Here is a 21,166-nt window from a genome sequence, read left to right as displayed (position 1 = left end):
AACCCGGTCATGTAATGTGTTCATCTGTAATCGCTCTGTCATTGCCGTCCCCTTTATCCGTCCCATCCGCCCCACCACCACTACACCTGGTTAATGCAGCTGGCCTTACATCGCCTTTGTTATTGTAGGGCACGCTAAGCTTGGTTTGTGGGTGATGTGTCCTTATGTACAGAATTTTGTATGAAATCTAATTTCCCTATTTTTATAAATATAAAAATAATAAATCACAGGCCCGGCTTCTTAGCGCCGGAAGGTGAAACACAATGAGCCTTGCTTGATAGTGCTGTGTGGTGGAACTTGCTGGGCGCTGCTTGATAGTGCTGTTATGTAAAGTGACATACAAGGAGTCTGGGAGCAGTTTCTTGAGACAGATCTACTGCACTTTTGCACAGAGCCCGTTGCTGAATTAACGTACTTTTGTTTTCCTTTCTCAGGGTTCGAGCATGGGAGAGAGGACAATGTTGGTGTCCTAAGCCCCTCTGACCCACTGGGCGCACCCCGGGCAGGAGGATGCTGCGCCCTCTGTTGACAGTGGTCCTTCTTTGCGGCAGAGGCGTGCTTTCTGCGGCACTAGTCTTCCCAAAGGACCTGACCCCCATCAACACGGCAGATGCACCAGGTGAGTGTAACCTTGATAATAGAAGGAAATTATGGGATATTTTGGATCCTGCAACTTATTATGCCTTGCGACTTAGTGCTTGTTAAAGTTTCGGGTGTGTCGCTGATTGGTGAGAAATGGTCGGAGGAGCCACTTACCCCCACTTCTGTGGTTCAATGATTCAAAAAGTGTTCTCGCATAAAAAGAAGCGTCACAAATAGATTTGATTGTCTCAACTGTGACACCTGTTTCGCCTTAGAACTCAGCCTTTTTCAAAACATAGGGCATGTATCCTTCATCCCCATTTTATCCCAATGCTTGATACATTATTCTCTGGAACTGTCCATTACGGGTATGAAGCTGCGTGGGTTTAACAATCCCTCCTGCTTAGTGCTTGGTGGTCTTTCGTCTCACGCGTCGGCTTGCTGTCCAGAGAATAATGTATCAAGCATTGGGATATAATGGGGAGGAAGGATACATGCCCTATGTTTTGAAAAAGGCTGAGTTCTAAGCCGAAACACGTGTCACAGTTCAAGGGCACTCATTCTACTCTTACTTTATAATTAAAAAGTAAACAACAAATTTAAGACAATCAAATCTATTTGTGGTGCTTCTTTTTATGTGAGAACATTTTTTAACCCTTGATAATGCCATGCGTCAGGTACACCGCTTAGTGCTGATTGCAATACCTCTAGTGCCTGCCTGGCACGCGAGTGTCATGCTTGACCACCTTTTGTTCTTGTTAAGCATCACCTTGCCCTTTCCCTGTTGACCAGTTAGTAACTTGATGTTTTACACGTTTCTTGTATATAGCGCCTTATGCAACTTCTAAGTGCTTAAGAAAGGGGACAGGATTTGGTATTGAAGACATTGAAAGCAATCTCCTTAATGAGTCCTTACTGCGATGGCCTTAATTATTATTTGTTCCATCAATCCATCAATTGTTTTGCAAGTTTGGAAATATAAGATTATAGTCCTGGTCCCATTTGACTAGCAAACAACATTGATCAATATTTCTCCAGAGAGTAGAAAGGAAATCTAATAAAAGGTCGGGGAAATGTATAAGCTTGGAGCAGCTTTAAGCAAGAGGGGAGAAGACAGTTTGCAGGAGGGTGTCTCCTTAATCAGTTTTTCAACCTAAATGTAATTAAATTTGCATTCACTGTCATTACCTGAAGAATTCATTGAGGCAATAAGCCCAGAGACAGCGGGCCATTACCGGCCAAGGTAATGCCCCCGGGGCCCATAGTTACACTCGAGCCTTAACGAAGGCCCCGGGGGCATTACCATGGTTGGTAATGGCCCAAAATCGAGGGGCTTATTGCCACTAGTACCCCAGCCCGTTAGAACGGGGTACTAATGTTTTTCTTTTCCTGGCTGCGAGACTGTGTTGCGTTTTGCAACCGGAAAAAAAGTTTTAAAAAGTTAAAAAAAAAATGGCTGTGGCAGACAGAAAACCTAGCACGTTTTCTATTTCTGTGGCGGCCACAGTAAACAAAGAAAATGACCACCATGGAAAGGGAGAAGGGAGTACACGTTGTCCCTTCGCCCTTTCCATTGCGGCCATTCACTTACATTGAAAAAAAAAATAAACATAAAAAATGGCCACCTTGGATAAGGGAGAAGGAACTACGTGTGGTCCCTTCTCCCTTTCCATAGACGCCTGAAAAAAAGTGTACCCGGCGTGCGATGCACGCAAGTGCGTCCACCGAATTACACTGTGGTATTGCTCGGAAATGAGCCAATCCACATGCAGTGTATCCTGTGGATTTGCCGCGCCGGGTACTAATGTCTTAAACAAGCCTTCCTTCAGAGAGCCTGATTATATTTGTTTGAAACCAATTGAATGAACTGATATTACAAAAAAAATAAATCATTTTTGAATTCAATCTAAAAATCAGGATTATAATCAATACTGCTGGGTATTGAGAGTGCGGCATTGGAGCATTTCGTGGTGCAGATGCTATGCAGAATTACAGTTGTAATAAAGCCAAAGCTTTCCCATTAAACTATCTTGAACATGTTCTTTTCTCACCTGTGCTTCAACGAATATCTTTGCTCTTTTTAACACATGCGTGTTGAGTGGTGGTTTCTGTTTATTCCCGTTAAGATTTTGATGACACATGTAAGAATATATTCAAGCGGCGTGTTCATTATTCTTGCATTACATGCGCTCTGTTCTCAACTTTGTGTGTGGATAGTCAAAATTTTTTAAAAAATGAAATAAAAAATCTATATTTGATATATGTTCACATGGGAAAGGAACAGCACAGCTCTCTGCCCTAAAATGAGGACAGAAACCTCTATGGGGTTGTTGGGGGGTCAAAACCCCGGACTGGAGCCGCAACTGGTACAGAAATGCCCTATGGAGTCTGACTGTTTCCGATATCGGCCAAGTGACCAATCGCATGGAGCCCTTCGGGACCTTAGGATGAAGCTCTCTGGAATTCTGAATCATCTTGGGATACATAAGGCGCAGCCGTGGAACATTCTAGAAGCAGTTGAAGGCCCTCTGGGTACCATGCCTGTGAGGGCCACAGTGGATCAACCAATATTACCTCTCCCCACTGTGCAATCAGGGACATTAGCACCACGAGGATCAGGGCAAACGGCAAGAATGCATACTTGCCCCTCTGCCTCCGCGTCCAGCCTCCACCTGAGCAACACTAGTGGCTGCCCGTTGAGATGGGACGCAAAGACACATATTAAAAGGGAGGTCAAATTACCAGCAATCTTTGCAAAACTGTATGCAGGTGCCAATCTGCCGGTTCCCGCCAGTGCAGGGAACACCACACTGGACACCCACAGGATAAATATTGCCTGGGCCTTCAACTGCCAGGAGAGCCAGAAGTCCCAAATGGTCATGGCTAGACCTAATAGCTCTTTGGGCTTTATTTCACCCGGCTTGCGTAGATCGAACAGCAGAACGGTTGACTATGCGGAATGCAATGGTACAATGCCACCTGTCTCCTGTGAAGCTTTGTACTGCAAAGGAGCCTTTAAGCATCCCTAAACAACTGATATGCTTGCTGGACTCACTGTGTGAACACCGTCCCGGACTGGAAACCTCACTGCAGCAAATTTCTCACCTGCTGAGGATGGCAGCTGATTCCAACAGTAGACCCTGCGAGTTGCAGTAATTGGCTTGGCCGTTCCATGCAGCTACCTTGTGGTGCCACCAGCTCAGCTCGTTGCACGCTTTAGAAGAAAGTCGAGCCGACGTGGCATAATCTGTGCTTGGCTGGAGCCACTCGTTCCTCAGCCTCTGAAGTGCTTTGTAATGAAGCGGGCCTGGAATATTACTTGCATCGATGCAGTTAGCAGCCCCGCAATCGTGGACGGAAGCCAGAGAGAAAGACACTGGGCTTGCAATGCTTGTCTCAATTCCTTCTTTATGTCTCGCACTCTTAAAATCAGGAACCAAAGGGCAGAGGAGACAGAGGAGACAGTCGATCCTGAACCCGAGAAACTGCAAGTTCTCAGGTTCAGAGTGGCTTCTTTTCAGCTTTGTCCCAATTAATGACGAACCCCAACGCCCTCAGAAAAATGACTGTCTGGTGCGCATGTAGCTGAAGAAACTCTGCAGATGGAGCCATGATAAAATTATTGTCTAATCGCCAGGCATCTCATCACGTCTCAACAAAGCAATCGACTCCATCTTGAAGTGGCAATATATTATATACTGATTGAGAAACTGTAGACCAAACACCAGTCGAAACTCCTGGTCCGTCTTCCGTGCCAAGAAATGATGCTGATGAAATTGGTCGGACTTGTAAGGCAAGGTACTATGGCCCATTTTGCCAATAACCGAGATTTCCCGGGCCGACCGCTATCTCCTGAATCTGACTCCATTGAAGCAGAGGGGTCGTTCGGGCTGTGGGGAGGGGGGTGAGATTGTTGGGAAATTCTTAAACTCTGTGGTACCCCCTCCAGCACCCAGGTATCTGTTGATGCCACAAACCAAGTTTGGAAGAAAAACTGAATTTGCATCGCCTTCCCCCACCGGGATATGGGATGCTTCCTCTGTTGGATTACTTACAGCTGGTAATAGTTGATTGTTCTCCCATCTAGCGCCTCTGCCACGTAGTCCTCTTCAGGAGGAGAATACAGCTCTTCCTCTAGGTTGTTGTCGGTAGCCCTGGAACCCATAGGCATACTGACACGTCTCCAAATAGCACCTCCTCTGCCTGGCCTTGTGCTGGAGCCCCCCACAGCCCCGCCAACTTGCAGTTAATTTTCATCCGCACCCCTTTTCCTCCGTTCTTGTACAATGGAGGCATTAGTAGCACCTATAAGACAAATCGGACGTTGGGCCCAACTAGAGACAACCTCTGGATCCAATGGTTGCCCAGTAGACCCGGGCTCTTCTGCCATATCCATGATTTTAAGGACTAGACCCACTATATTTAACTGGTCCGGACAGGAAGCCCATACTCTGTTGGTTTCTTTTGAAGACATCTTTCCTGTATGTGGAGAATAAAACTGCTAGTTTAGGGTCCATATTAGGGACTGTACGATTTTGTTCCCCTCCATTGCAGGTTTTAGGCATTCTGCCCGCATTTGCCTTCTTGACCGACTTTCCAGATTCTTGCAGAAAAATTACAGCGCAAACCTCTTCACATGCGGGAGGACAAACCAATCAGAGCAATTTGGATGTGTTAACCCTAATTGGTCAAAGCGTAGGTTCCCCCTATGGTCCGCCACTCTAGAGGTGTCGGGTCCCTTACCAGTAAGATCAACCCATTCATCACTGGGCGATTCATCGGGACATAGCACTAGAGTCGGGGAATCGGGATCCTCGGATTTCCACCAGGACCCCCTGCACTATGAGACCCACCTCATTACTGATGAGGTGACATGACTAGTTCTGGGTAATAGGATCTGTTGTTCCCACCTCCAGAGTAGCAGGTGGCCATCCCTGGTGACATCCCTTCCTCTGGGCCCCAGCTCCAGGATACTATCTCCTAGCCACCCCTTACTGGATGAGTACCACATGTGTCCTCCCTTGGTACCCGATTGATGTGATCTGAAACCCTCCCACCCTGAGTAACTACTTATAAACTCAGTCTCGCATTGCTCCTGCGAGAATGGCACACCCCTAAAGAAGTATCCTAATTTTCCAGTTTGATTAAAAAAAAAGTGGACAAGTTTCAGATCTGCGTTAAAACAACAAAAGTTTTACTGCGAATCCCATAATGACTCCCCCTTCCCCTGAATTTTAAAACAGTTAATTGAAAATTAATTCCCAGGGGAGATCCCTTGTAACACTTGTGTATGGGCGCGCTATAAATAAAATATCATGTCGTATACACACCCATCCCACATCTCCCCACCACAATTAATAACCCAACCTAACCCCCTTCTATTATTTCGATGTTCGATGAAATGTGTTAACATTAGATGTAAAGAACGTGTTGTAATTTGATTCTCAGTAATGGTCTTCAATGCAAGAAGGTACACATAATTCCTACATTGTGTGCATTTGGCAGTGCCCAGAATGCTTAACCAGCACAAAAGCAGCCATTTTATTGGTTGCCAGAGATGTTATGAATGGCTCTGTGCTATGTGTCTCCTCTATTTGAATGTGAATGCCACTCTACACTTCTCCAAGCACAGCGCCCCCTCCCTTGAAATGTTGCTTTCCACCCCACGTAGTTTGAGTTTCATTCTCCGCCCATCACTATATCTTGCTCGCTTACCCAAACAGCCCAAACCAAACTCCACCCCATCCTGTCCTCTGTAAAGCGGCATGCGCGTTGCTTTTCAGCATGTTTCCGGAATGTAGCTTCCCCCTTCGTTTGTCCCCTCTGGTAGGCTGTGCTGCATCCCATGTGGCGAACACGCCACGCCACGCCCCATGGCCCCTTTTCACTTTAGCAGGTAACTGTGCTGCCCCGCTAGGAAAGGGTGAGAAAGGCTACAGATGATCCCAGCCTAGGTTTCACACTGTAGCTGGTATTCTCATATAACAAACCAATATGGAGCCCAACCACAGACCAGATGATGCTGCACAGTTGGAGAACGGCAACTGCCCCACAGTGCTGCAGGTTTAAGCACATGGCAGGCACAGGCCGAGGCTGCGGCTAGATTTGAAGATCCTGCAAAGTGGGAGAGAGGCCTAGGTATCGCGCTGCAGTATGATTTGTCATATAGTAAACAAATATGGAGGCTGCACCTATAATTGAGAATCCTGTATGGTGGCCATGCGGCCCAGGTTTCAAAGTGCCGGAGGCCTAAACACATAATAAACAAATGGAGGGGGTTACACCTAGATTCGAGACTCTTGCTGGTGGGGGAGTGGGGCTATTCTTCAAAGGCCATAGGTTTCAGCTTATTGTATAGTAGGTATCCGTAATGTAACGGTCATCGATGGTTTGTAGTGGATTGCTAGTGTAGGGAGCTTCCCTGAATGACCAATGCGGGTTAACGGTGGCAGTGAATAGTTATTGATGTGCGTGTGCTACCCTGGGCTACTTATCTCATTGTTAGCCGTCTCTCATGTGGACTGGTGGGCAGAGGCACGGTCAATGTGATGCAAGTGTAGCCACAGCGAAGGCTGCTGGCTTACCTCGAGTGTTTGTCGGGTGGGAGTGTTGTTGTGTGTGGGTTGATGGTAGATCAGGAGTCCCACAACGAAAGCTGCTGTCGGCAGGCAGTGTTGTTGAGCGGTATGTGTTGGTGTCAGGTGAAGCCGCTGCAAGGGCTGTTGGCCCCTGAGTTGTGATTGAAAGTGGTGGCGTTTAATAGTGGTGTATTCAAAGGGTGCAGTGGCTTAGAGTATTGGGAAGAGCCAGGTTTTAAGGTCTTTCCTGAATTTCAGGTGGTTTTCAGTGTTGCAAATGTGTAAGGGGATGGAATTCCAGATGATTGGCGCTTGGACGGAGAAGTAGGAACCGCCAAGCCTTGTGTAGCTGTGGGGTGGGTCACGAGGTGAAATGCAGTGCGAGATCTGAGGTCCCTGGAAGGTTGGTATGGGATCATTTTGTCTCTGAGGATTTCAGGGCCAGTGTGGTGGACTGCATGATGGTTGATACACATGGCTTTGAATGTGGTGCGTCGTATAATAGGGCGCTAGTGGAGGACCCTCGGGGTAGGGCTGATGTGTTCTCTGGCGGGCAGGTTCATGAGCAGCCGTGCTGCTGCATTTTGGATTCTTTGGAGTTTCCTTAGTCGATGCCAGGGCTCCTAGGTAGAGGCAGTTTGCATAGTCAAGGGGGGAGAGGATGATGGAGTTGATAGCCGAGAAACGGTGGGGATAGGTGAGGTAGGGGAAATGCAGAAAAACATTTAGAAGCCCAAGATACTGATTTATTTGTATTTATTTTTGTTACCCCTTTTTACCAAATTTATATGCGGGGCAGACCCCCGCAGTCCCCAATACCTCTCCACCATTTGTATTCACCCAACGCCCCCCCCCACATATATATGTGGTAAAATGGGGATCCCGAATTTCGGCATTGTGTGCTTTGAAATGTTTGCATTCTTTTATTCTGGTATGATCTCATTGCAGGGTGTGGGATGTTGGTTCTGTGGCGCTATTTTTTGGTATGCTACGTTATGCCACACTAGGTTTTGCTATGCTACGCTAAGTAACGTCGTTTGATGTTTTCTTTAATGTGAATTGTATTCAAATGTGCAGTGCATGGCTGCATTAAGTGGACTTTTTTTCCTCCCTCTGCAGGTGCACTGTCGACACGCCTCCTTTGCATGCCTTTTCTGTGCCGTGGCACTTGCCATACACGCCATCCCAGGCCTGAACACAGGGCTATCCACACTGCTGCCGTTAATCCGGTCTAGTCTCTCCTGCTGTCCAATGCCCCCCGTGGTTAGGCAATGCAGTGTCGGGCCTGCAGATCTCCCTCCCTGGCAGCAGGCTTCCAGGCTCTGCCCGTGGCAGTGGAGCCCTTTTCTCAGCCCACATGGCACATGCAGGCGCCCTGCCCACCGCCACTTGGCTGTATGTGAGTTAATGTCCTTGTTCTGCTAATTTCAGCGCCTGCTCCTCATCATTGGATATGGCCAGGAATCCAGGGGGCCAGGAGTCTGATTAAGGGGAAGGGTCATAATTCTCTGCACAGCGGCAAAATGTAAAAGAGATGAGACATCTAAAACGAATGACAATGGTGAGCTCTGCAAGGCGGCTCTGCGCCCTGCCTGATGAATAGCACTACACCCAGAGGCGGAGTCTGCACCATCCCAGCCCTTCCTTCCACCTTAATTAATAAAGTAATTCATTCAAAAAACATTGATTAATTAACTGTTCCCTAATGTAAAAAAGATGAAGTAGTTCACTGAAGCTCAATCAATCACTTTTTTCATTTTCATTAATTACAGGCATTTGACTCAAATTAAATCAATACGATAACAGTCTGAGGCTTCACATGGATTTCTTTTCATGGGCCAAGTTAAATTGCCTCCAAATTAGACCTTGTATATTTCATTTACTCTTCGGAGTCTGAAAATTCAGTGTCCTTACCCCACCGCCTGACACATCTATTCCTCTGCAGTTTCTCAGAGAGGCACAGCTCACCCTCATTGATGAGGCCCAACAAGGCTGAAACACGTGTCTGGGGTTGCTGTTGGTACTCTTGTTCAAAGGACGTTTGGCTGGCATTTCGGTGCTGGACTGCCCTTGTGGGTGGGACAAAGACTGATATGCAAATGGGTATTCCGCCTTTGCGAAAAGTTCAGTGAGCTAAAAGCGATGGCTGCGGACTCTCACAGTGGGTAAAACCACAGAACAGGTTATCATGCCATGATCTTTTTTCAAGAGAGGGGGTGCCTGCTACCTTTTTTGAAAAATGTTTGCAAGGAACTTGGGGTTCATCACCTTGAGTGACCTGGGGGATCCCAGACGTGGACTCGCTGTGCTCAGAGAAGCACAGTTCCACCTCACTGATGAGGCCCAACAAGGCTGAAACATGTGTATGGGGTTGCTGTTGGTACTCTTGTTCAGAAGGGAATGCCATAGCATTTTGGTGCTGGACTGCCAATGTGGGCGGGGCAAAGACTGATATGCAAATGATATTTCCCATCTGTGAAAGGTACAGTGAGCAAAAAGTGATTGCTGCGGACTCTCAAAGTGGAAAAAAACCCACAGAACATTTTATCATGCCATGTTCATTTGAGAGGGCGCCTGCTACCTGTTTTGCAATTATGCAGTAAGGTTGCTTGGTGTACCAGTCTCTCATTACATACCTAGCATATACCTTGAAATACACCTAATCGATATACTGTGAGATATGAAAATAGACAATGTATTGTAAATTAACTACATCTGATATGTTATTGTTAGAACAAAGGTGTGCTTAATGACCTGGAAATGTGCCAGTGACCTTTGTGAGTTGCCATGGAACTGGAAATGCAGACAGGTCATGCAGATGTGGTCTAGAGGAGGAGGAGAAACAGTGTGGTGGTGTGGTGGTGCGGTGGTGGCCCATTTCCAGAGATCTGGACTAGCCACTGAGTTGTCATCATGTGGAGGAAATGTGTAATAGCAGAGGAGAAGTGGCTCTCTGGTGGAAATGAGACCTCATGGCGGAGATTTGGCCCAGTTGTGAAAATGTGGTCAAGTGGTTGGACAGTGGCCCGTTTGTGAAGATGTGATATACTGGTTCAGATAAGTCTGTTGAAGACGATGTAGTCAAGTTTTGGAGGTGTAGAACAACAAAGGAGGTATAGAACGGCAAAGGAGATGTGGCACACTTGTGGAAACATGACTTAACTGTTGCGATGTGGTCCAGTCGTGAATATGTGATTTATGGCAAGAGAAGTGGTCTGGTAGTGGAGATGGGACATATTTGTGAAGATGTTGTCTACTCATAGAGATGAAGCCAGTGAAGAAGATGAGGAATAGTGGAGCCATGGTTCACTGGTGGTAATGTTGGCTAGTGATGGACGTGTGGCCTGGCGGTTAATTTAGCTGCTGTGGGACCAGGACGCCATAATGTTAATACTGGCAACTGCCCCCTACCACATTGTGTGATCCTGGACTAATCTCATTATTTCCCTTCGCCTCCGATTCCATATCTTTCATGGTTTAGAGAGACTACTGGTAGGCTAAACTCTCATGTTCCATTTTGAATAAAACAAATGGTGATCTACATTTGAAATCTGGAAATCTAGTTGGCACAACATAATTTGGCCATTAGGGTACACCTTGGCTTGGATTTGCACTTTAAATACAGACTGACCAAAAGATTTGATGCGTTAGTTCATGAAAAATGGCTACTTTCGTTTGAGAAACTTTGCTCAGAGAGGCACAGCTCCACCTCACTGATGAGGCCCAACAAGGATGAAACGCGTATATGGTGTTGCTGTTGTTACTCTTGCTCAAAGGAGGTTTGCCTGGTATTTTGGTGCTGGACTGCCCTTGTGGGCGGGACAAAGACTGATATGCAAATGTTTATACCTCCTTTGTGAAAAGTACAGTGAGCTAAAACCGATGGCTGCAGACTCTCAAAGTGGGTAAAAACACTGAACAGGTTATCATGTCATGTTCTTTCGAGAGAGGGGTGCCTGCTACCTTTTTTGCAACCTTACTGCATAGTCTCATCATCCTGATAAAACGAAGTCTATAATTGTTTCGATCCAGGACACACATTTCAGGGCCTTCATCATCAGGGTAGTTCCATGGCGTCAATGAGCACCTATTTGAGGGTCTGGATGTCGCTGTTGTACAGATACTCAATAAGACCCAATAACCTCTCACTCTTGGGGTAGCTAATGGGCCTGAGGCGGGGACTGTCACCAGGTGTATATGCACGAGGGGGCACACCGGTCCCTGGACCAGGGGGCTATATAAATGAAACCACCTTAAAAGAAGGGGAACTGTCACTGACTTTGTAATACTTTCAGGCTTCGGTGCAGGAGGCAATGGCTTGCGAGCCGTCTGTAGAAACAAGGTGCAGATTCAGGCGTGTATTGCGAGGTGTCCCAGATAGGCTGGATCCGCATCAAGGCATTGCAGCTCAGGCAATGGGAGAGAGAACAACACATCATATTTTAAATGAGAAAAATGTGGATCTCCAGTTGCACAAGTTGGTATTTCAAGTACCCTGAGCTGGCCCATTAGGCCAATATGTTCCTGGAGCTGCTTGTCAATGGAGAGTCCCGCTACATCGCCTGCCTGTGCCTGCATCGGAGAGGCCCTGCCCGGCCAGAGCACTCTCTAAAGGGTTCCCAAAGGGCACTGTGCCATTATCTCAAGCTTGCATGGGATCCCTGGTCACTGGCCGCATAAAGCTACCCGGAAGGACCACTAAATGACAGGATATGATAGTTTTTGTATAGTGCCTATACACAATGTGTTTCAAAGTGCTTCAAGGCAGAGGAGGGAGCAAGGCATTACGAATGGGAAAAATAACTTGTACTAGCATCGTACTAAATGAAAAGGTCATTTTGTCATGCATGTCCTAAAAACGGGTGTTTAAATGTGTTATGACATAGTGCTGCAGAGGGTCTTCAAGATATGAATGGGATGCATTTTGTAATTTAAAAAAAAAATGGTTTGCTTTACTGCAAACCTTTCGCAATGACTTCACAAAACATTACGTGCTTGTGCATAAAAGAAAAAGAAAAAAAGCAACATATGCACATACATTATTCTTAGCCAAATCAAATAATTAATCCAGATTCATAATCTCTCAAATGTATATTCAATTTCCCAAAACTTCCACTAAAAACCTGGTAATAGCATTTATCAGTGGTGCTGAAAGTCCGCCCTGCCATCGGTACCACAGGGCATCCCTTCAAACCCTGTTTACATCATTTACAAACGGAGTCAATATTTCAAACGTGGACCCTCCAATGTAGAACCTGCCACTTATAGATGTTCTGAAGTGTCTTCTTCCGTTACTGAAGCGTAACCTTCTCATTGCGGTTCTGGGTCTGAATAAACTGCTTCCCAGGTGCTACTTAAGTAGCTAGTTGTGGAAATGACGAAGGCTGATTCCTAAATTTTTCTGCACCATACTTGTTTTGTCCAAGGCCGACACTACATTGGGAGCTCCACCCGGTGCACCATTCCACCCAAGGCCCTTCTGCCTGCCTTGATCCGCTTACCAGGGAAACCGGCTGTGGTGCGGCGGGGCTGTTTTTGAACGGTCAATGTGCAAAGATGTAGTTGCGTAAATGGATTTCAGTAGTGCAAACCTAGCTCGTCGGCTCTGCAGCACTGTACAAAGTGGGTTGGGCAAAGAGAATCGTACAGAGCGGGTTGGGCTAGAAAAGGACTAGGGCATGAACTGTGGGACATAGGTTATCGGACGAATCTGCAGCGCGGTTTTTGACTTTGAGTGTTGGTCTGGCCTCTGGAGATGGTGATTTTTTTCTGCTGGGTATGGGGGGGCCTTGAGAGACAGTGCCTTATAGAGGAGTCCGGCTGCCTAAAAGATGTTTCTCTAGAGGTGGAGCCATAATCCTTTGAAACTAGAAGCCCATTGCCTGATTGCACCCTCAACATTTTCAGTAGGGGCTTCAAGGCGTATTCCAGTTTGAATCCATGATCGCCCTCGTGGGTTCACAGCTTGGAGAAGGTAGGTCCCTCTTTGCCTGCAATATGCTTGAGAAGAAAGGGTAACATGGAGATGACATTTGTCCTACCACTGTAGCCCCCTACTATCTTGTGGCTACTTCATTCATAGAGGATGCAGAGCGAGAAGCCAGCTACGATTGTCCCAGCATGCACTTGGGGAATGATGGGGGCTTGATAATGAGCCTGAAGGACAACTTCTCGCGCTCTGAAACACTTGTGTACGAGCGCGGTATAAATAAAATATATCATATCATATACAACTTCACACTGTTTGTCTTATTACATTTTGTAAATTGAGGATTGTTTTTTCAGATTTTTCAATGTGTTGACAATAATTAACTGGTATGAATGGCTTCATCCCAATACATGACGGAATATCTTCATGAAACAAAATGTATGTTTCTATCCTTGGTTCAAGCCCATTGAAACCCCCCCTGATGCCCCCTCCAGGGAAAGGTCATGTGAGAGCTAATAATGCCCACTGATAGTTCAGGTCTTTGTTAATGGCCTGCCTCTGTCGCCCTCGCAGGAACGCTGTCCTACCCGTGGTTCCGGGGCCTGGTGACGGACAATGAGACGGCGCAGCTCGGCCTGGACTTCCAGAGGGTTCTGAAGCTGAACCACACGCTGTTCATCGCGGCCAGGTGAGTGGAGTACCCGTGAGGGCGAGTACCCGAGGTGGCCGTGAAAGAGTGAGGGCCATATCGAATAGTGAGTAAGGGCCATATTGCTGAAGTACACAGTGATTGATGGCCGCAGTAACTGAGGGCCCGAGAAGGAGCCGCTATGAGGAAGGGCCAACGTGAGTGGGCACTACAGTGCACAAAGGCTCAGTGGATGAGGGCCATGAGAGTGGGTCGCACTGAGTGAGAGATCTGCATGGCTGAGGATCATACGGGGATGGGTGGGTACTGACTCATAGTGAGTAAATATGATGGCGACTGAATGAAGGGATATGATTTGCTGTAGTCTGTATAGGTTACATGTGTTTGCAGAGGCGCAGACAGGGTAGGGCCTGACCGGGCAAGGCCTACACAAAATCTGTAAATGCCCACTCGGCAGCACTGTGTGGGCATTTAAAGAAGTCAATGTCACTGCGGTGGGCCCAACCACATCAGCTTAAGGGCCCACTTGTTAGACAATCCTGGCGATGCCTCTGGTTTGTAGTGGGTGGGGCTCTCCGTAAGCCCGGGTGGCAAGAGAGTTCTGAACGCACTTGTGCATGGTGTACTTGGTCAGAAAGTGACTTGGGCTTTGGTCACTTACCGTCGTTGTAGTTTTACTGGGACGTCCCCTCCTTACCCCATATGTACCGCGAAATGATAAGTACAGCTCCTCGTTGCTTCCTACGTGGGTCCACGTTATATAAAACTCCGAATACAAAATGACCCCGCAGAGGTGAGCTTGTGGGCAGGTTTTATTGGTCACAGAAATGGATGCAGGCAGCACTTTAGCTAGCGCAACTATACGCACATAACACCATACACCTGCGCATGGGAAGGTCGTGCCGCAGCTGAGGGACAGGCCCACCAGAGCATCCACTACCAAACTCCACCGAGTGCAAATAAAGACATGAGCCCAAAACATCCAGAGTCTGAACACGACAAAGGCCTGAAAGACTTGTTTTCCATTGATGTGCAGAGAATTACACTTGCTGAAATGACAAACATTTAGAAATGGGGTGCCCTTTGTTAAATAAAAACCGGGTATAACAGTAAACTAGAGTGATGGTCATCGCTGGAACTTTGCAGAATGTGTTTGCTGCCCTGTTCCTTTCATTCTGCCTCTGAGTCTGTATTGGAGGAAGGGAGAGAGGGAGTTTCATTCATCCTGGCCCCTCTGCCTGTGGCTTCTGTGGCTTCTGTACCCTATGCGTAGCTCAAGTAATTCTGTACAAGACACGCACTTGTCTCCACATGTGTCCCTTGTCCACCCTCTTGCACTATGCATGTGGGACTTTGGCTAGCGAGGCCCAACAGGTGGAGGCGATCAGGCGCGTGCCTCCAGGAGGCCCTCTCCATAAAACATGTAATGGTAATACGGGCATTGTGAACATGCGCCGTGGCAGCGCGTCCTCTGCCCCCTGGCCATCGATGGTGCGCCCCTGACATGAAATGGCGGCCTCCGATGCCTCCCCGCCGGCTTTGTGCCACCGATAATGTTTCGCAAGCAGGCGAGATAGCGGGAGATGAGCCACTGACAGCTCCTGTAATTGCGCTGACGGGCTGTGTATCAGATATGATTCCTGGGCACAGAGATAGCACCCACGGCTGCGCGGGCGAGATAAGGAAGAATCGCTGCCAACGCATGTCACGCCGTACGGGTAAGCGCAAAGCTGACCAAACACTAGCAACCATGTCTCCTGTCCTTGGCGGAGCTGGACTGGCTGTCGAACCGAAACCTTGTTTCGGGAAGACATCACCGGGCCCCGGGCAGCAGTGACACCAGGTGGCCTGGCAGTGTTCACAAGGCTGAGGGAGTGTAAACTGGTGCAGCAGTGACACCTACTGGTTGCTCGTATTGTGACAGTGGCAGAGGCTTTGGTGGAAGCCGACTTCAGGAAGCAACATGCAGCCCTCACTCCACCCATCCTTGCTCTAGGAGCACGATAATCTCCCCCCTGAATACGTGTACCTAAATTGCACTTGCCTAGGGCGACCAGATTTAAAAAGTAAAAACCCGGGACAGGGCAACTAACAAAAAAGTAGGACTAGCTCCTGAAAGTGGCTGTCGAGGCACTACACTTCAGTAGCGGTTGGAGGGTAAGGAGGTTTTAAGTGTTACTGATGGAATAAACACATATTATAGTTAGTATCACAAACTACCACGATCTTAGTTCGTAAAATGCAGCATTTCCTCTGTGTGAGATTGTGCATTCCTGCCTGCCAGCTATGGAGACCTACTACCAAAAAGCGGGACCACTCAATTTTTCAATGGGAAAAATAATCTTGGGAAAGGGGGACAGAGCACCCAATTCCGGTACAGTCCCTGCAAAACTGGGACGTCTGGTCACCCTACCTCACCGCAAATCACCTAGAAACATAGCAGCACATAGATCCTGATCTTCACTGCATGCAATAAGCCAAGAGCAAACCAGCCTTTGTTCCCTTTATACTTAAAAACCAAAACCGACTTTCGGCAGTGTGTGGTATGAAACCCAATGGTATGTGTAAGGATGAGGCAGGAAGGCACAGTGGTTTTAACTGAATTAGCCTCTTATTCAGGATTAAGGAGTCCAGAAGGAAAAGAAAATAAATAAATCAGGGACTTCAATTCAGTCTTCTGTTCGCTCTTCTGTAAGGATGAACCAGCTGGTTCCGTAGGTTAATCCTTGTATGCCCAGAGCGTCTCCGCTGTGGCTCTCTCCCCCTCTGTTCTGTTGTTCTGAAAGGGATCAGACGAAACACACACAATACATCATTAGTGTTTACTTCATATAGGGGCTGTAGGGGTCTTAGCCAATCAGGAAGGGTTTGGTTTAATAGTCTATAAGTATCCCCACAAGCCCCGCCCCCTTTCTCTCTGAATGAAGTTTGCCATGATGTCCTTCCCGCCAAGACTGGCAAAATGCGAGTGGTTGCCACCTCCGACCCACTCGAAGCGCTGCTGGAAGCAAAGAAAGGTGAGCGTTCTGATTTCAGGCGTGAAAGGGGAGTGGGTACCGAAAAGTCAGTTTCACGCGTTCACCCTGCTCGGCGTCGGCTACTGTCCTCCTGCTATAGTCCTCCTTTGCCTGACTGTTTATGAACGGAAGACAGAGACACCGTTCTCTTTCCGCTACTTTTGGGTTCTCCATACCAAGGTCCCCCTTCGCCCCTTTGCAGCCAGGCCGAAAGAGCACCTGCAACTTCTCGGCTCATCTCAACGCCTTCCCGTCCTGAGACTCGGCCGTGAGTCACTTTCCCCGTGGTTCCCTTCTCTCATCTCTGTTGCGGCTGGGACCTCCCTCAGAGGCCCTCTCTTCTGCTGTCCTGACAGTGGAACCTCCGTCCGCGGTTCTGTCTGTGGCCGTCCCATGTCCATGTTATCATCCAGTTCACAGTATGACTTAACAGCAATGCTACCTAGTGATGAAAGTATGCAGTGGGATGAAACGCTGCCTGGAGCAGGCATGCATCTGTGCCGCAGGACACAGTGGCTAGACACTGTATGGAACTAGCTGTGGTTTTAGAGGGAACAGACTGATACAGCAACAACACCAGATGACCAGCCCGAGTGTGACATTGGCCAAAACTCTAGAGCGAGCAGCCACCTTGCAGCAGTGACACCCATTGTTCAGTCAGAGTATGACATTGGTGGGAGCTCTAGAGCAGAGGTCTGAAACCTTTGGCTCTCTGGATGTTTCGGACTACAATTCCAATGATATCTGGCTATTGACAATGCTGTTTAGGGATGATGTGAGTTGGTAGTCCAAAAGACCTGGAGAGGCATAGTTTGCAGAACCTTGCTATAGAGGAAGCAGACACCTATCAATAGAGACTCCCAGTGTTCAGTCAGTCGGCATTGGCCGATGCACAAGAGGGAGGGGAGATCTAGTAACATTGGCACATAGGGTTCAGTCAGAGTATGACATTCATTCTACATACTATCATAAAAACATGTGCTGGCATCAAAATGTGTTTAGTGTAGTGCTGCTCTGGTAACAGTACCCCAACCTCTAGCTATACGTTCAATAAAAGAGGAAATACTTCCAAATGAAGTATTGTTTTACTCTCACCAGCTTCAAAGAATGTCACAAATAACCCTGGCTGTTCAATCACTGTAATAATTGCAATTAATACTGAACAGTCCACACACGTTTTGCACCAAATTACACTTCTCAGGTGTTCAAAATAAGTAATGTTATGATCATATCATACAATATAATAAAAGGTCAGATGTATGTTTTTCCGATGCAGTCATGCGCAGTAGAGACTGGCCCCTTTGCCTGTTGTCACCGCTAGAGGGTGCCGTTGCCTTCTAAATATACCACATAACGAATCAACACACTGAAAATATTGTGGCCCGTGCAAGTAATATGTCATCTACAAGGGAAGTCAAGAAAAACATTGCAACAAAAGAGTGAGTTGAATAATGCTGAAAAATTCCCCAATGGCATTTTGGACTCTCCCTGTGTGAATCTGATGTATGTTCTATTTCCTCCATTATAACAAGCTCGTCTTCAGTCTTAGCGAATTGTCTTTCTTTGAATTTTTGTCTGTCACAAGTGGCAGCATGCATCATTCGGTTCGTCTTTAGTTTCAATAACTGGTATTTTTATTTCTGTTTGTAGAGGAGCAGCAGGGGCTCTATAGCAGTCTCCCCAATTACCAGAGAGAGACTCTGGGCCCATCAAAAACTCCCCGCCGCAAGAAAGACTCAGCCATGGGACAATATTTACTGTCTTTATTATCTAACAAAATGACAGGGATCACAATAGAAAAACATGAATTCTCTACAGCTCTCGTCTTCTGAGCGTATGTCACCCTGCTTTATCCAGGCATAGCGTCACAAAACCAAGTTCCGTTCCTAAAACCTATCGGGAGTTTAGAATGGTCTGTTTAGGTGAACTATGTACACATTCTATAAGGGTTAGTTCTCCTACTGGGTAGCCATATCTGTGGCTCCTCCTGGGACCACCTCTATATTCTACAAAATAAGTTGTAGGACCCTAGGGAGACTATTGGCTCCTGCAACATATTATACCTTCACATGAAAGGTGACTCTGGATTGGACAGAGTGGGTACTCCCAGCCTGGGGACCCTGGACAGTTACCAGGCTGAGTGTACCTTTTCAAAGTGATGAGAATGAACATGTAGGGGCTACGTGTTCCCTAATGTTGCCATCTCTGATCACCTAAGCCTGGGAGAGTGCATTCAGTAGTTAGCTTGTGAGCAACACTTGTATCTTTCCACCTCTGGTTCGATGGGAACAGCTTCGCTCCGTCTATCTTGATTGAGTGGGCATTGTCGTGCTCTGCTAGGTCATGTGTGTTGAGACCACAAAATGGAACGCTCCTGGCTGCAATAATGAGGACTTTAGAGTGAATTTCTGGCAGGTGACTTATCGTCTTGGTAACCAGGAACTTTCCATCTCCACTCATCCTTGGCTGCGGTGCATCGTTTCTGCTTGCTTCTGGCTACAGCAATCGCGTCGGTCCTTCCATATACTTGAAATCTGTCTCCCCTTCCGCATTCGCTTCAGTGAGCCTATAGCTTCCATATTTGTCCTTATGGCTTTCCATGTTAGTAGCAATCAAGCATGGTATATGTATACTTTGGCATCTTGTGTCATGAGCATGTTTTTCGGGTCTATATGCAATAATGCATGTTCATGTAACTTCATGAATGGATGGCTATATAATTCATGTCTAAGTGCAGCTACTTCGTGATAATGTCATTGATTTCTCGGTTTTCAGTGTCAGTCGACTTGTTCGATTGATGGCATCTCCACCTCTTCCAGATCATTGATTGGGTATGGTGTGAGAGAGTAACGTTTCTCACATTTGTGATACATTGATGATGGCGATGAAGGGCCTAAAAGTGAGGTTAATCTGTCGTGTCTGTCTTCGGGCTGAAATTCATGTGGGGTTCATGAGGGCCATACCTGGACCTTAGTCTTCAATCCCCCCTCTGGTTGACCAGTTGACTATACTACCTACATGACTCTCTTGTTCACGTAGATCTTTGGGAGCCACATGTTTGTTATCCCTCTGAGATGTCCATGGTACTTCACATGGTCGTCCAAACTCATGTCGGGTAATTGCAGTCTCCACTAGGGTTTTACCAAACCCATTTCCCCCAATAGTCAAGGGTGTTGAATGAGAACTTGAACATCGTTCCTCCCGGGAACAGAGGGCACTGCATCAGTTGCGATTTCAGTGCATTCCATAGCTTTGTCTCCATCTTCTTCAGTCTCTGTCTACCAGTACTTTCATCCCTATGGTCTTTTTAGTAGTCTTTTTGCATTGCATCATGGCTATTCTGATGACACAAAAGGCGAATAACACTAGTATCAATGCTCCTACCAATACATTTAGTATGTTGGCGATCCACGTTGGTATCCAGGAAAAGATGTACGACAGCCAGCCATCGTCCTTTCCTACAGCGTTTGTTTCTGCCTCTATCTTGGCATGCAACTGTGATAGTCTGGTAAGGGCCTCTGACACGTTCCCATTGTCTTCATCCTGGGCCGGGTTTAACGTGCAGCAAGAACACCCGATCTTGGCGCACATGCCTCACTCCATGGCCGTGATCAGGTCTGTCTAGAACATATCTGTTCTGGAGAGCCATTAACCTCACTCTTCCTTGATAGCATTGAACCCTTTGACAGTTGAATTTATTGTCTGCATTAGCTCCCAGCGTGTTATTTGAAGCCATTTGGCATTTGTCCTCATTTGGACTAATGGAACTATGAATGGGAAGACCATCTCAATTCTGCTAAACAGTCTGTGCTCTGGTGGTATCGCGTCCAAGGCCTCTTCCATTTATGATGATGCATAGTTCCCTCTTTTCACTCTGGTCAACCCTACAGATCTCTTCCTCCTTTGAGTATCCATTTTGAGGAATCCGTCTGATTGTATGTCATTCCGAGCCACTGCCAATGCTGTTGTGTTCAGCTGTACGAGTGAACATTTTCCTCCCCAGTTGGGTGACATCTGCAGGTATGCCTTTGACCCGAAGGTGCAGTAGGGCTTGTGAGAAACCTGAAGGTGTCTCACCCGCTAGGCCCCAGGGATCTGTTATCCAGGTGGCCAGGACACAGCCATCGCTATTGGATCCAGTTCCTGGGGATGGACCAGTGCAGGAGGATCACCTGGATAGGGGAATCCAGGGAGTGGAAGTGGGATACCAAAGTGTGAGACGCAGTATCCCCTTCCTTATAACGCCTTCTCCCCATTCTGCCCAGTAGGATACTTAGAAACTCTACCCCCCCCCCTTTTCCAACACAAACACTTTCTCACACCATGAGTGACAACGGACTAATACCAGAGCCGTTTCCCTGACATGTCCCAACACAAGGATCTGGAAGAGTCGGGCAATTGCTGACAACTA

General features: G+C 47.2%; 1 protein-coding gene across 7 annotated transcripts in view; it reads left to right on the top strand.

The window, feature by feature from the left end:
* Positions 1 to 21,166, top strand: part of SEMA6C (semaphorin 6C) — a 471,162-nt gene that overhangs the window by 335,618 nt on the left and 114,378 nt on the right. For all 7 annotated transcript variants that reach the window (XM_069649822.1, XM_069649813.1, XM_069649807.1 and 4 more), the window contains 2 exons: positions 435 to 619; positions 13,663 to 13,777. In XM_069649822.1, coding sequence (XP_069505923.1) covers positions 511 to 619; positions 13,663 to 13,777 — 224 coding nt within the window. In that variant the 5' untranslated portion in view covers positions 435 to 510. The remainder of the gene's footprint in view (positions 1 to 434; positions 620 to 13,662; positions 13,778 to 21,166) is intronic.

This window comes from Ambystoma mexicanum, chromosome 1p (genome assembly GCF_040938575.1).
Source record: "Ambystoma mexicanum isolate Mex_15411 chromosome 1p, UKY_AmexF1_1, whole genome shotgun sequence".
NCBI lineage: Eukaryota > Metazoa > Chordata > Amphibia > Caudata > Ambystomatidae > Ambystoma > Ambystoma mexicanum.
The sequence above is the reverse complement of the archived record's forward strand: the minus strand, read 5'-3'. Positions and strand labels throughout refer to the sequence as shown.